The sequence below is a fragment of the Lepidochelys kempii genome, chromosome 16 (genome assembly GCF_965140285.1).
Source record: "Lepidochelys kempii isolate rLepKem1 chromosome 16, rLepKem1.hap1, whole genome shotgun sequence".
NCBI classification, from domain to species: domain Eukaryota; kingdom Metazoa; phylum Chordata; order Testudines; family Cheloniidae; genus Lepidochelys; species Lepidochelys kempii.
In genome coordinates this window covers 6,441,986-6,456,987 of record NC_136395.1, presented here as the reverse complement: position 1 = coordinate 6,456,987, position 15,002 = coordinate 6,441,986, and the positions used below count along the sequence as shown (strand labels likewise).

General features: G+C 50.7%; 1 protein-coding gene across 2 annotated transcripts in view; it reads right to left on the bottom strand.

Moving 5' to 3' along the window:
• LOC140899398 (regulator of G-protein signaling 3) overlaps positions 1–15,002 on the bottom strand; it is a 133,964-nt gene that overhangs the window by 52,837 nt on the left and 66,125 nt on the right. For both annotated transcript variants that reach the window (XM_078849091.1, XM_078849090.1), the window contains one exon: positions 11,380–11,491. In XM_078849091.1, coding sequence (XP_078705217.1) covers positions 11,380–11,491 — 112 coding nt within the window. The remainder of the gene's footprint in view (positions 1–11,379; positions 11,492–15,002) is intronic.

Below are 15,002 nucleotides of genomic sequence, written 5' to 3'. Positions count from 1 at the left end.
GGGACAGTTGTGCCCAAGTCCCAGGACATGCTGGTGACATCCAGATATGCTGGGAATGCTGTTGGAGAGGTGTCAGATAAAGAGCACTTTAGCACAATGCATATCTGCAGGCATCTGGAGCTCTGCTCTGCCATGTCCCGTGCTGGGTGAGTTAGGGTCTGGAAAACACCTTCATGCTCCTGTGCTACTGTAACTAAGTAATGGGGCTGGGAGTCCAGGGCCTGCTTTATTTCTTTACGAAAGCGAAGAAGTATGTTCCTGCACCTGAAAGGGTCCACGGCTTCCTCCACACCTGCCGCAGGTTCCAAAGTGGCCACTAGGGGCTGCTCAATAGCTCACACACCACCTCTCAACTTACCACTCCCACATACCCGGGCATCCCACCAGCACCCCAAGACAGTTCCTACCCGGCCTGTGCCAGGACCTCCACAGCATTTTAACCCAGACAGTCATCAGGGCTGCCCCAGATACATCTGCCTTGCACGGCCAACGCCAGCATTCTGGGCGACCCTGCAGGACGCCTCCAGCTAGTATGTTGCACTCTGGGGAGGTTGGAGAGTAGGAGGCCAGGACATTTACTTGATACTGGGGTTTAATAGCCATTTCCCTTTACTCTTCCTTAGTGTACAAAACTCCCACTTCTCCTCTCCCCCCAAATGTGGCCCTTCCTCGCTTCCTTCACTCTGAAGAGCTAGGGCCCGGCTGCAACAAGGCCTGCTTAGCACAATGTGGCTATCAGGCAGGAGAATGGCCTCCCAAGCCGCCACCACAGCCCATTTGCGAGGTTGATAATCCAGCTCCCCGAGGGGCTGGCTATGCTCAGACACAATCGTCCCACAACAGAGGCCGCCCGATAAGGGGACAGTGACACTGGCTAGTAGATGCCTTGGGAAAGTTACAGTCTTGAGCCGTTGTATTTACTGTATTTGGGTTCCTACAATAGTACAATGTCATAACAGGTGGCTGCTTAATACAGGAGGACAAAACACATGGCCACTGGGACTGATTTCCCTTCTGAGCAGCCAATGCCCTTCTGGAAAGTTACATACATAAGCAAAGAACCCTACCTCTGCAGGCACTCCCCTCCCTTCCCACACCCCTTGGCAGGGTCATTGCTGGGCAATGTACACGTAGGCAGTTCCAGGGCTGGAAGAACACACTGGCCAGGTGACTGACCACCTACCATGGTGTGAGGAAGTACAGAGGAGCCAAAACCCTACCTCAGACATTTTATACCCACCGCAAGGGATAAGAGGAGTCACAGGAACATAAAAATGGCCACACTGGGTCAGACCAGTGGTCCATCTAACCCAGTATCCTGTCTTCTGACAGTGGCTGGTGCCAGATGCTTCAGAGGGAATGAACAGAATGGCACTTTCCAGTGACCCATCCCTTGCCATCGACTCCCAGCTTCTGGCAATTGGGATACAGGGACACTAACAGCCTGACCATCTTAGCTAACAGCCATTGATGGACCTGTCCTCCATGGATTTATCTAGTTCTGTTTTCAACCCAGTTATAGAATCATAGAATATCAGGGTTGAAAGGGACCTGAGGAGGTCATCTAGTCACACCCCCTGCTCAAAGCAGGACCAATCCCCAAATAAATCATCCCAGCCAGGGCTTTGTCAAGCCGGACCTTAAAAACTTCAAAGGAAAGAGATTCCACCACCTCCCTAGGTAACGCATTCCAGTGCTTCACCACCCTCCTAGTGAAAAAGTTTTTCCTAATATCCAACCTAAACCTCCCCCACTGCAACTTGAGACCATTACTCCTTGTCCTGTCATCAGCTACCACTGAGAATAGTCTAGAACCATCCTCTCTGGAACCACCTCTCAGGAAGTTGAAAGCAGCTATCAAATCCCCCCTTATTCTTCTCTTCTGCTGACTAAACAATCATAGAATCATAGAATATCAGGGTTGGAAGGGACCCCAGAAGGTCATCTAGTCCAACCCCTGCTCAAAGCAGGACCAATTCCCAGTTAAATCATCCCAGCCAGGGCTTTGTCAAGCCTGACCTTAAAAACCTCTAAGGAAGGAGATTCTACCACCTCCCTAGGTAACGCATTCCAGTGTTTCACCACCCTCTTAGTGAAAAAGTTTTTCCTAATATCCAATCTAAACCTCCTCCACTGCAACTTGCAATCCCACTGCAATCTCAGTTCCCTCAGCCTCTCCTCATAAGTCATGTGTTCCAGACCCCTAATCATTTTTGTTGCCCTTCGCTGGACTCTCTCCAATTTATCCACATCCTTCTTGTAGTGTGGGGCCCAAAACTGGACACAGTACTCCAGATGAGGCCTCACCAATGTCGAATAGAGGGGGACGATCACGTCCCTCGATCTGCTCGTTATGCCCCTGCTTATACAGCCCAAAATGCCATTGGCCTTCTTGGCAACAAGGGCACACTGCTGACTCATATCCAGCTTCTCGTCCACTGTCACCCCTTGGTCCTTTTCCGCAGAACTGCTGCCTAGCCATTCGGTCCCTAGTCCATAGCGGTGCATTGGGTTCTTCCGTCCTAAGTGCAGGACCCTGCACTTATCCTTATTGAACCTCATCAGATTTCTTTTGGCCCAATCCTCCAATTTGTCTAGGTCCCTCTGTATCCTATCCCTACCCTCCAGCGTATCTACCACTCCTCCCAGTTTAGTATCATCCGCAAATTTGCTGAGGGTGCAATCCACACCATCCTCCAGATCATTTATGAAGATATTGAACAAAACCGGCCCCAGGACCGACCCCTGGGGCACTCCACTTGACACCAGCCGCCAACTAGATATGGAGCCATTGATCACTACCCGTTGAGCCCGACAATCTAGCCAACTTTCTACCCACCTTATAGTGCATTCATCCAGCCCATACTTCTTTAACTTGCTGACAAGAATACTGTGGGAGACCGTGTCAAAAGCTTTGCTAAAGTCAAGAAACAATACATCCACTGCTTTCCCTTCATCCACAGAACCAGTAATCTCATCATAGAAGGCGATTAGATTAGTCAGGCATGATCTTCCCTTGGTGAATCCATGCTGACTGTTCCTGATCACTTTCCTCTCATGTAAGTGCTTCAGGATTGATTCTTTGATTCTAATATCCAACCTAAACCTCCCCCACTGCAACTTGAGACCATTACTCCTCGTTCTGTCATCTGCTACCACTGAGAACAGTCTAGATCCATCCTCTTTGGAACCACCTTTCAGGTAGTTGAAAGCAGCTATCAAATCCCCCTTTCATTCTTCTCTTCCGCACACTAAACAATCCCAGTTCCCTCAGCCTCTTCTCAGAAGTCATGTGTTCCAGTCCACTAATCATTTTTGTTGCCCTCTGCTGGACTCTCTCCAATTTTTTCACATCCTTCTTGTAGTGTGGGGCCCAAAACTGGACACAGTACTCCAGATGAGGCCTCACCAATGTCGAATAGAGGGGAATGATCACGTCCCTCGATCTGCTGGCAATGCCCCTACTTATACAGCCCAAAATGCCATTGGCCTTCTTGGCAACAAGGGCACACTGTTGAATCATATCCAGCTTCTCGTCCACTGTGACCCCTAGGTCCTTTTCTGAAGAACTGCTGCCTAGCCATTCGGTCCCTAGACTGTAGCGGTGCATAGAATTCTTCCGTCCTAAGTGCAGGACTCTGCACTTGTCCTTGTTGAACCTCCTCAGATTTCTTTTGGCCCAATCCTCCAATTTGTCTAAGTCTCTCTGTATCCTATCCCTACCCTCCAGCCTATCTACCTCTCCTCCCAGTTTAGTGTCATCTGCAAACTTGCTGAGGGTGCAATCCACGCCATCCTCCAGATCATTAACGAAGATATTGAACAAAACCGGCCCAAGGACTAACCCTTGGGGCACTGCACTGGATACCGGCTGCCAACTAGACATGGAGCCATTGATCACTACCCGCTGAGCCCGACAATCTAGCCACCTTTCTATCCACCTTATAGTCCATTCATCCAGCCCATACTTCTTTAATTTGTTGGCAAGAATACTGTGGAAGACTGTGTCAAAAGCTTTGCTAAAGTCAAGGAACAACATGTCCACTGCTTTCCCTTCATCCACAGAGCCAGTTATCTCATCATAGAAGGCAATTAGATTAGTCAGGCATGACTTGCCCTTGGTGAATCCATGCTGACTGTTCCTGATCACTTTCCTCTCCTCTAAGTGCTTCAGAATTGAGTCCTTGAGGACTTGCTCCATGATTTTTTCAGAGACTGAGGTGAGGCTGACTGGCCTGTAGTTCCCTTAATTGTAGTTCCAATTCAGCAGTCTCTCGTTGGAGTCTGTTTTTGCTGGCACATGATGACATCAATCACATTGGTCACCTGCACATCTTCCAATGTGATATATGCCATCGTGTGCCAGCAATGCCCCTCTGCCATGTACATTGGTCAAACTGGACAGTCTCTACATAAAAGAATAAATGGACACAAATCAGATGTCAAGAATTATAACATTCACAAACTAGTCGGAGAACACTTCAATCTCTCTGGTCACTCGATTTCAGACCTAAAGGTCGCAATATTAGAACAAAAAGCCTTCAAAAACTGACTCCAATGAGAGACTGCTGAATTGGAATTAATTTGCAAACTGGATACAATTAACTTAGGCTTGAATAGAGACTGGGAGTGGATGTGTCATTACACAAAGTAAAACTATTTCCCCATGTTTATTTCCCCCACGAAAGCTCATGCTCAAATAAATTGGTTAGTCTCTAAGATGCCACTAGTACTCCTTTTCTTTTTGCGAATACAGACTAACACGGCTGCCCATCACTCCCTGGAGCGTTTACAGCACACACTCTCTCCCACAGGGGTAGGTGATCTGTTACCAGCACAGAGAGCAGTTGGTGCCACAGGAAACCCTCAAGCTCAGGCCCTGCTGGGATTTCTGATCATTCACTGCACTGACACAGAATGAAAGGGGAGAACAAAGAGTCTTTACTCCGGCCCAGGCACCAGGAACACTGGGGGTTCCCACCAAGACACAGCTCCCAGGTGGCGAGGGAGATCGAAACCAACTTGCCTGTGCTCCTCTGGTGTCACTAAGCTACACTCACATGGCAGCCTGGTGTGTGTGTGTGCGCATGTGTGTGTGAGGACTGCCAACCCCAAGCATCATGGGTGGCAGGTATCATAGGCTGGGGGATGCTGTGCCTCCCCATACAGCCTGGCATGACCGCACCCATGCTCTGTCCCAAGGCCCCCTCCTGCAGTTCCTGGCACTCTGCCCTGGCCTAGGCTGGCTGGGGCTCGCCAACCTGCCATGGGTACTCAGGGCAGCTGCCCGGCGCTCCAGGGCTGGCTGCCCAGTGATCCAGAGACGGAGATGCTGCAGCCGTGCCACATAGGCATAGGAACAAGTAGTGCGGGGAGTGCTGCAGCACCCCCAGGCTCCCGGCTGCAGGCCCCGTGCACCCGGGGTCCTGGCCTCAGCTCTGGGGGTGGGAGGGGGTGGATAAGGGTAAGGGGGCTAGTTTTCAGCACCCCCACTATTAAAAATATCCCAGCACCACTGCCATGCCACCTGGTGCTGGGGCCGGGGGCCATGATGAGGTGCTCTGGGGTCCTGCAGGGGAGGGGGGACAGACAGGGAAGGGGAGGTGTGGGACCTTGAGCACAAAGGTAGGGGCCGGGAGCTAGCCGTCCCCAATGGCTGGGTCACCAGCCGCCCATGCCAAGCATTCAAAAACCATGCAACTGACTGCACATTAAAAACCGCACATTTTGGGTTCTTCATGTGCTTTCTTTTATGAACCTTTCTTGGTAGAAACAAATAGAAGCTGAGATTCTCCCATATTCACATGACTCTCGGTGCCAGGGCCTTGAGAACAACACCAAATCTCACCAGACTCTCAGTAAAATCCGGAGAGCTGACCGCACTGTGTACATGTGCTTGTTCATGGCACAGGGCAAGGGAAGAAGCACTAGATATTGCAGGCAGGCTGGTGCACACTATGTGAAAGGGAGGGACAGCGCCAGGAGGAACAGACCCAGTGCTTTTAAAACCAAGCCTTCCAAATACTGCAGAGGTGAGCTAAGGAACGAACTAGAAACCACTCGAAACAGCCTGCCAGAAAAGCCTCAGGCCGCAGGAGTGTCCCAGCCCAGCACCGTGGAGATGACAGCCAGCTCTCTGTCTAGTCAGGATTTAACATTGCACCCATCCCCATGGTATCTGAGCACCTGTCCCATCTACAAACTTTCCCACAGCCCCTGACCTCAGCAGAGCTTCCTGTGACAATCATAGTTTATATGCTGGGGTTACAGAGCACAGGGAGGGATCGGGGTAAGACGCTGAATAACAAACAACACAGAACTGACCAGGGTTAAAAACCAATGAGCAAGGAAAAGAGGGAATGAAAGGAAAGTCGTTGGTACCCTCACTTCCTGCCCTTTGTATCTGGGCTCCTTATGTTGGAAGCTCTCTAGGGCAGGAACCGGGCGTACCTGCTCATTCTCTCTAGGGAGGAACCTGGCCTTTCTATGTGCTCATTCTGGCAAGTGCCCACAGCATGCGAGACGAATATGATATCAGCTGTGCAAAAACACATGCAGTCACTCCCCAGCGGGCCTGTTGCCTCTTCATCTCTCACTTAGATGTGAGCCCATTGAGGCAGGAACTGCCCTTGAATATGTCTGTGCAGCACCCAGCCCAGTGGGGCTCCACACTGGTTGGAGTCGCTAGATGCTATTGCAATGGAAAAGTTACATAATAACAGGGTCCGGGCATACCTGCTTCTGCCCTCTTGTACAGTCTCCAGCCCTAACCAATAATGAATAATAACGGTCTGTCAAACACCATCCCAGCTCTGCTGTGACAGAGAAACAGGCTGTTATCAGCCATGCTCAGGGAAATGCTACAAGAGAGAAAGCAACACAAAAAGCCAAGGGCCAAATGTTTAAGATTCTTTACAGTGTATTAGAACATAAGGCAGGCAGAGTCCCTCTCTGGCCTGCTGCGCATATGCTGTAATGCACTGAAGGGGAAGAAATGCCTTGTACACAGAATCGCCCAACACAGATTACGCCCTGCAGGCCAGACACGTCCCCACAGAGCCAACAATCACTGTATGTAATGTGGGCCCTGTAAGCAGCAGCTGTTAAGCACCCCCTCCCCCCACCCCGCTTTTCAGAGGCAGGCGAGCAGACAAGAAACCAGGAGCAAAGGAAAGAGCTGCTCAGCCCCACACGGCCTGGCAGGTACCAGAGAGGCTGCTGTCAGGCCAATGGGATGGGAAAGGGGGTGGGCTGGCAACAACTGCAGTTCCCGGGTCCCTGCAAAGGCAGAGTAAGTGGAACAGGGCAGCTGGCCCATTACATGAAACCAGGCTCAGCACTCCTGGTCCAGACCAGGGGCTTCCCACTGGGCCAATGAGGAAAGTGGGACAGCACCTGGAGGCTACGGAAGGTCAGTCAGGAGTCAGCCAGGCAAAGGGTAGGAGATGGGAGCTGACAGAGACAGACAGTGGTTCCTGGGGGCAGGTTAAAGGCAGGAGAGAAGAAAGAGGGGTTTGCTGATAGAGGTCCCCAGGGTCAGGGGGGCTGGAGAGGGCCGAAGGCAGGAGAAGCAGCAGAAGGAGATGTCTGCAGGCTCTAAGCTGGAGAGTTAGAGCCCAGGACCAGAGGCAGGAGAGCAGCGGAGGGATGTACACGCTACCGTCTTCTTGCTGGAGAGCTGGGGTGTGGTGAGAGCAAGGACTGTGTGCATGGGGGATATGGACTAGGCACGGGGATTGGTAGAGACTGCGTGCACAAAGTTGCTGTAATCAGCTGGCCCCCAGGAGGGGTGCTGTTTAAGTAAGAACCTTAAGTGAAGTCCTTTGAGTTACCCAAGAGGGACACTCAGGCGAGGAGCCACTTGCAGGGCTGCCCCAAGGGGGTGTCCTGGAGGAGGCCACTCATCCACAGGGAGACTAGCCTCTGGGGGCACCTCCAAACTGAGAGCAAAGGCTCACTCCATTGCCAAAGGCCCACTTCAAAGTACCGAGTAATGGCTAACGGCCACTTTGGCTCCAGCCAGCAGCAGCAAGATGGGACAGGCCCAGCCATGTGACTGGCAGAAGCAGGGGGACAGTGTTGCAATCCTGGGGCTAATTACCATACAAGAGGCTGCTTAAAGCATAGTGCCTCCTCAATGCCCTGAGCACTGGGCCGGCAGAGCAGCATGCAAATGGAGACGCCTCTGTTCCTACTCTGGAGTGCGAAAAGGGTGGGGACAAGGAGCATGGCTGGGGCAGATCTCTCAGTGGAATCCCTGATTTGGGCTATTATGTATTGTTGCCCCTTTCCGTTCCCAATCTGAAGCTTCTCCACCCCAAGGGGTACGGTCCCAGCAACCCAGTAACTTTGGGATGGAAATTCCCACAGTATCTACCAGGGACGCTCACCCCATTACATTGGAAACACTGGCTGGCGTGATGCTCATCAGCCAAACTGGGCTTATAAAGCAGGAAGACTGTGCATTGTAAAGCCGATTATACTGATTTGCTTTAGCACAGTGCAGCGAGCAGCAGAAACAGGAAACATCACAATGGTCTTCAGTGTACCGGAGCTGTCTCAATTGTTACGCTCAGCAATACGCCTGTTCCTAGTAACGTGCCATTCAGTTATTTCGGAGAGGAGCAGAAAGTCGCTGCCAAAAGGGACTGGCAGCTTTTGGCTTTGGCTCTGGCTCGGTGACACGTTTTTGCACCAGACTTGTGTAATCCATAAGCAGGCTACTTTCTGGAAGCAAATGGCACTGACTGCTGGATTCCTAGGGAAGGTCACTCTATAGGTTATGCAAGGCAGAAAGAAACATCCCTTTCTGGAGGGGCTCCCTGTGCTCGCTCAGGCAATAAGTAACAGATAGCTTCCTGAGAAATCCAGCTTGCATGAAGGAGCAGATGGCACATCCCAGGGCAGGATCTGAGTGACCTGAGCGATAGCCATGAGCAGAGCCAACTTCTCCAAGCTCTTGACCAGGTGCAGGAGAAAGCAGCCACATGACAGCAGTTATGATTCCGAGGGCCATTGAACGACTCAGCCAGAGGGCCCAGCTGGGAAATCAAACATGCACCTGATGCCCACAGAAAAGTTCTCCCCTCAGGGGATGGCTACACTTCGAGCTGGGTGCGATTCACAGCTCGAAGGGAAATACAGCTAGTGAGCTAATGCCAGAGCACAGCCTTGTCAGTGCAAGTGGTGGGAGGGACCAGCCGTCCCAAGGACATCCCCACGGGATGGACCGGGGACTGCTAACCCCTCCTGTGGCTGCGGCTACACTCTCCCTAGAATGCAAGCTCGATGAGAGCTCGTGTAAGCATTTCTCCTTGAGCTGAGACACAATCCCCAGCTCCAAGGGCCAACATACTCTAAAGGGCAACATTTCTGTATCCGTTCTTTAGACACAACTTGCGCTGGGGTAGGAGTGCCAAAACCATTCTCACACATATTCAATCTTGTTTCTAAATGAGTTTGCTTTTCCTGTGTCATCCCTCTTTGTGTCTGCTCTCCCCATATAGTCTAGTGAATGAGTTCACTGGTAGAAAGATCCTGGAAAAAGGTAATCCTAAGTGACTCGTGCAAAAGAAACTAACATACTGTGATACCTGCATGTCACAAACAACTCAAATATTCTCTATCCAGAGCTCACAAGGAACTGGAACAAGCTGACAGCCAAGACTCATTCCCAGAGATTTCAAATCAGTGGGAGGAGTGATGGGAAACTCACAAACAGGAAACACTGGGTAAATCACTAGTTGGGAAGAACAGCCCCGCTCCAGAGAGTGCCCTCTCAGCAGTAGATGAGGACTCCTAGTGCCATCTACATTGGGATACCAAACAGCAGAGCCTGATTCCACAGGCGGGTGACATATTCCTGGAGGCTTCATCACATGACATAATCTTTAATTAAACATTAATCTGTAATTCCTGGAGACTCCAGGAAAATCCTGGAGGGTGGGAAACCCTATTCCACAGCAACTTCAGGCCTGGGGCCAGGGAAGGAGATGGGGTGGGGAGATCCAGGCAGTGCACCAGGTCCGCAGCACCTCACGACTCCACCCACACAGAATGTCAGCCACTCCCACTCCTCTGCCCTGACCAAGCAGGTCTCCCATCAATGAGATGTCTTCACCTGCACCAATTACACAGCAAGACGAGTGCTAGGCTCGCCAGGCTAAGGTCTGGGGTAGCTGTGGGCTGTGAGCCAGTCTGCACAACCCACCAATGCAAACCAGGAACACCAAGCAATGAGCAGGCCAGTCCTTCAGTGCCATATCTACCATCCACTCCTCAGTTCTCCATCTCACCTCCATTGCCTCCCGCCCGCCACCCACCATCCACGTTATCTCCAGCCTCAGCAGCAGCCTCCTGGGGGCTGCGAACTTGGGGGAGTACATGTTCCCAGGTATGCTGGCTGCCCCAGGGAAGGAGAGGCATGGAACTAGGGTCAGGGAAGGGGTGTTCCTCATTTGTATCTCAACAGCCAAGACTAGGTGCTGCCTCCCCACCTCCTCCCAGCATCCCAACTGAATCAATTGCTTCAGATCACTCCCCACTGCTGGAGCAGTCTCTGCTGGTAACAGTCCCTGCAGCCAGCCCATCAGCAGGGTGTAGCAGCCATGTCAGGCAGGCAGCGTGAGAGGAAGGCTCCCAGCCTGATCGGTGTGTCAGGGCATGGACGGGAGAAACTGCCCTAGCTGGCTATGAAGGGAAACCGTAGGCGGTTGAAGGAGGAAGTGGGGTAAGCAAAGGTCACTAGAGCTTAGTCACAGACCTGCGGAAGAAGCTGCTGTGCTCTGTTAAAGCACCAGAGGGGAAACTTCAAGACTTCGTTTCCCTCATTGTCTCAGCTAGCCACTGCTGCAAACAATATGGCACCGGTGGGACAGGGAAGGACAGCTCAGCATGGCAACTGCACAGCACGCAGCATCCTTGGAAGGGACAGCCCATCATCCCTGGAGAAGAGCCCTGTCCACTCCCTGTTTACAGCAAGGGACAGTCTCTGCAAGACATCTGCAGTTCCCTGGCAACCAGAGTTCTTCCTACCTGCCTCTGGAATATGAACAGACTGGAGCCTGTGTTACGTGATGATGGGCAGGGATGGCTGGAACCCCCAGGGAAGGGTAGCTAGGAAAGCAGGCTCACTGCCTGTCCTGAGCTCCTCTCATGGGGTGTACATTCAGCAGGACAAGCAGGAGGGGAAATCATGTACTTCTGAAACCCTTGCAACACCAAGAAACAACGGGGAGTGACGGCATGCTGCCTGGGCGGCACCACTCGCCCACTATGCCTTGATGGGCCAGCTATCTCAGCGAGCCATTTAGAATCAACAGCCAGAAAATGTCCACAAAAGCCTGGCACAAAGAAGCTTCTGCCTGCTGGCACACTCACCCTCCTGGAGTTTGACACTTTGGAGATAGAGAGGATTCCTCAGGACATTGCAGCGCCCTGGCTCATCTTCCTTAGTGAAGAGCAGCAAGTCCGAGTAGATGAAGACGGTCACCTGGAGGGTAAGATGACAACAAAGAAGGCATCAGGAGCCATTGCCAAAGAGCCTCCTTCCAGCCTAGACAGTCATCAGCCCCAGGAGTTAGCCTGGAACTCCAGGGCCTCCTTTCCAGCCCTGCAGAGGCCTCTGGAGACACACTGGCAATGAAGAGAGCATTTCAGACACTGCAAAACTCAGACTACTTCAAACGACAGATGCTTGCTAGCATCTAGAAGTTATTAGCCCATCACTCCTACCCTGCAGACTGTTATTTACAGGGGACTTCTGGAGCCCTGTGATGGGAGGAATCAATGTGTCCAGAATGTAACAGATGCAACTGTTGTGCCCACACACCCACACCCACACCGCTGTCTCTCCAACCCTCTTTTCCAAGGTTTTCACACCCCAGGATGAAGGACAGGAAATTATTTGAGTTGTGGAAGTTCCCGCCTGGGAGCACATATACTCTCTCAGATTGCATGAGAACTCATCTTGGTGAGGATGAGGGGCTTTGACTATTTTAAACCATCACACACTGTCCTGCTCCCCTCAAGTAAATGACATGTTGGCTCTGAAGTAGCCATGCTAAAGGAGAATGTTTTCAGGCACTTAATGGAGACAAACAATAATACTTAAAAACAATAATGATTTTGGCTGCAATTGGGATGCAAATATTGCAAAATACTGAAGCTACATGCCTTAGCGACTTAACTCCCCTGAAACTCGAGTGAGGGACCTACTATATATTCATGGCATGAACTGCAGAAATGGAAGGCCGATTTTCTTCTGGGTTTGTACAGCTCCTAGCACAGCATGGCTCTGATTCATGACTAGGGCTCCTAAGTGCTACTGCAATAATAATAATAAATAACAAGCAAAAGCATCAACTCATCCACCACGTGTGACTCCACGACTCAGACGTTAGCAGTTCTGTCCTGTCAGCCAGTGTATGGCTCGGCTTGGTTACAAAAGGCACTCACAGGACTCTGAGCTTCCCCAAGTATCAGCCACATGCCCAAAGCATACATCCAAACCTAGATTTAAAAGGGGACAGGACAGACCCTTGAGAACCTCTTGAATTTCTTTCTCCTCTAAAAGTGGGTGCTTCCCTAGACAGCCAATAGGCGAGCTGTGTGAGGGATGAAGTGGAACAGGAGAGAGCCAACCTTGGGCTAGCAAGCTAGGATACAGAGGGACCTAGACAAATTAGAGGATTGGGCCAAAAGGAATCTGAGGAGGTTCAACAAGGACAAGTGCAGAGTCCTGCACTTAGGACGGAAGAATCCCATGCACCGCTACAGACTAGGGACCGATTGGCTAGGCAGCAGTTCTTCAGAAAAGGACCTAGGGATCACAGTGGACAAGAAGCTGGATATGAGTCAACAGTGTGCCCTTGTTGCCAAGAAGGCCAATGGCATTTTGGGATGTATAAGTAGGGGCATTGCCAGCAGATCGAGGGATGTGATCGTTCCCCTCTATTCGACATAGAATCATCATAGAATCATAGAATATCAGGGTTGGAAGGGACCTCAGGAGGTCATCTAGTCCAACTCCCTGCTCAAAGCAGGACCAATCCCCAACTAAATCATCCCAGTCAGGGCTTTGTCAAGCCTGACCTTAAAAATATCTAAGGAAGGAGATTCCACCACCTCCCTACGTAACGCATTCCAGTGTTTCACCACCCTCCTAGTGAAAAAGTTTTTCCTAATATCCAACCTAAACCTCCCCCACTGCAACTTGAGACCATTACTCCTTGTTCTGTCATCAGCTACCACTGAGAACAGTCTAGATCCATCCTCTTTGGAACCCCCTTTCAGGTAGTTGAAAGCAGCTATCAAATCCCCCCTCATTCTTCTCTTCTACAGACTAAACAGTCCCAGTTCCCTCAGCCTCTCCTCAGAACTCATGTGTTCCAGTCCACTAATCATTTTTGTTGCCCTCTGCTGGACTCTCTCCAATTTTTCCACATCCTTCTTGTAGTGTGGGGCCCAAAACTGGACACAGTACTCCAGATGAGGCCTCACCAATGTCGAATAGAGGGGGACGATCACGTCCCTCGATCTGCTGGCAATGCCCCTACTTATACAGCCCAAAACGCCATTGCCTTCTTGACAACAAGGGCACACTATTGACTCATATCCAGCTTTTCGTCCACTGTAACCCCTAGGTCCTTTTCTGAAGAACTGCTGCCTAGCCATTCGGTCCCTAGTCTGTAGCGGTGCATGGAATTCTTCCATCCTAAGTGCAGGAGTCTGCACTTGTCCTTGTTGAACCTCATCAGATTTCTTTTGGCCCAATCCTCCAATTTGTCTAGATCCCTCTGTATCCTATCCCTACCCTCCAGCCTATCTACCTCTCCTCCTAGTTTAGTGTCATCTGCAAACTTGCTGAGGGTGCAATCCACACCATCCTCCAGATCATTTATGAAGATGTTGAACAAAACCGGCCCCAGGACCAACCCTTGGGGCACTCCACTTGATACTAGCTGCCAACTAGACATGGAGCCATTGATCACTACCTATTGAGCCCGACAATCTAGCCAACTTTCTATCCACCTTATAGTCCCTTCATCCAGCCCATACTTCTTTAACTTGCTGGCAAGAATACTGTGGGAGACAGTGTCAAAAGCTTTACTGAAGTCAAGGAACAGCACGTCCACTGCTTTCCCCTCATCCACAGAGCCAGTTATCTCGTCATAGAAGGCAATTAGATTAGTTAGGCATGACTTGCCCTTGGTGAATCCATGCTGACTGTTCCTGATCACTTTCCTCTCCTCTAAGTGCTTCAGAATTGATTCCTTGAGGACCTGCTCCATGATTTTTCCAGGGACTGAGGTGAGGCTGTCTGGCCTGTAGTTCCCAGAATCCTCCTTCTTCCCTTTTTTAAAGATGGGCACGACATTAGCCTTTTTCCAGTTGTCCGGGACATCCCCGGATCGCCATGAGTTTTCAAAGATAATGGCCAATGGCTCTGCAATCACATCCGCCAACTACTTTAGCACTCTCAGATGCAGCGCATCCGGCCCCATGGACTTGTGCTCGTCCAGCTTTTCTAAATAGCTTTTCTATGATTCTATGCTGCTGTTCTCCCTGATCTCCCCCTAGCTAAGTGCCAGGAGTTGTACTGCACCTACAGGAATGCTGTCATTGGTTGAGACTGCCGACTACCACAACGTCTTTGTGGCCAAACTTGTGGCAACTTATTCCCCAAAGCAGAAAGTTAAAAAACCTGAATGCTTTTTGCTAGGGTTGTAAGAGAGAATCTGCTTGCTGGCTTCGATACTGCTCTGTCGCCACCATTCCCTGGACCACCCTTCAGCCATGAAAAAACTTGTACAGATACAGACAGACATCATCTTCCCTTCTAAATGCAAACAGATGGACATCGTACCAAAAGGACTGAAGGTAAAAAATCCATTACAATCTACATACCACACAGACTATGCTGACAGCTTGTGCCACACGCTCTCAAAGAAACTGCGGAATCACCTGATCAACATCCTCTACAGCAAACAGGGAAAGATTAA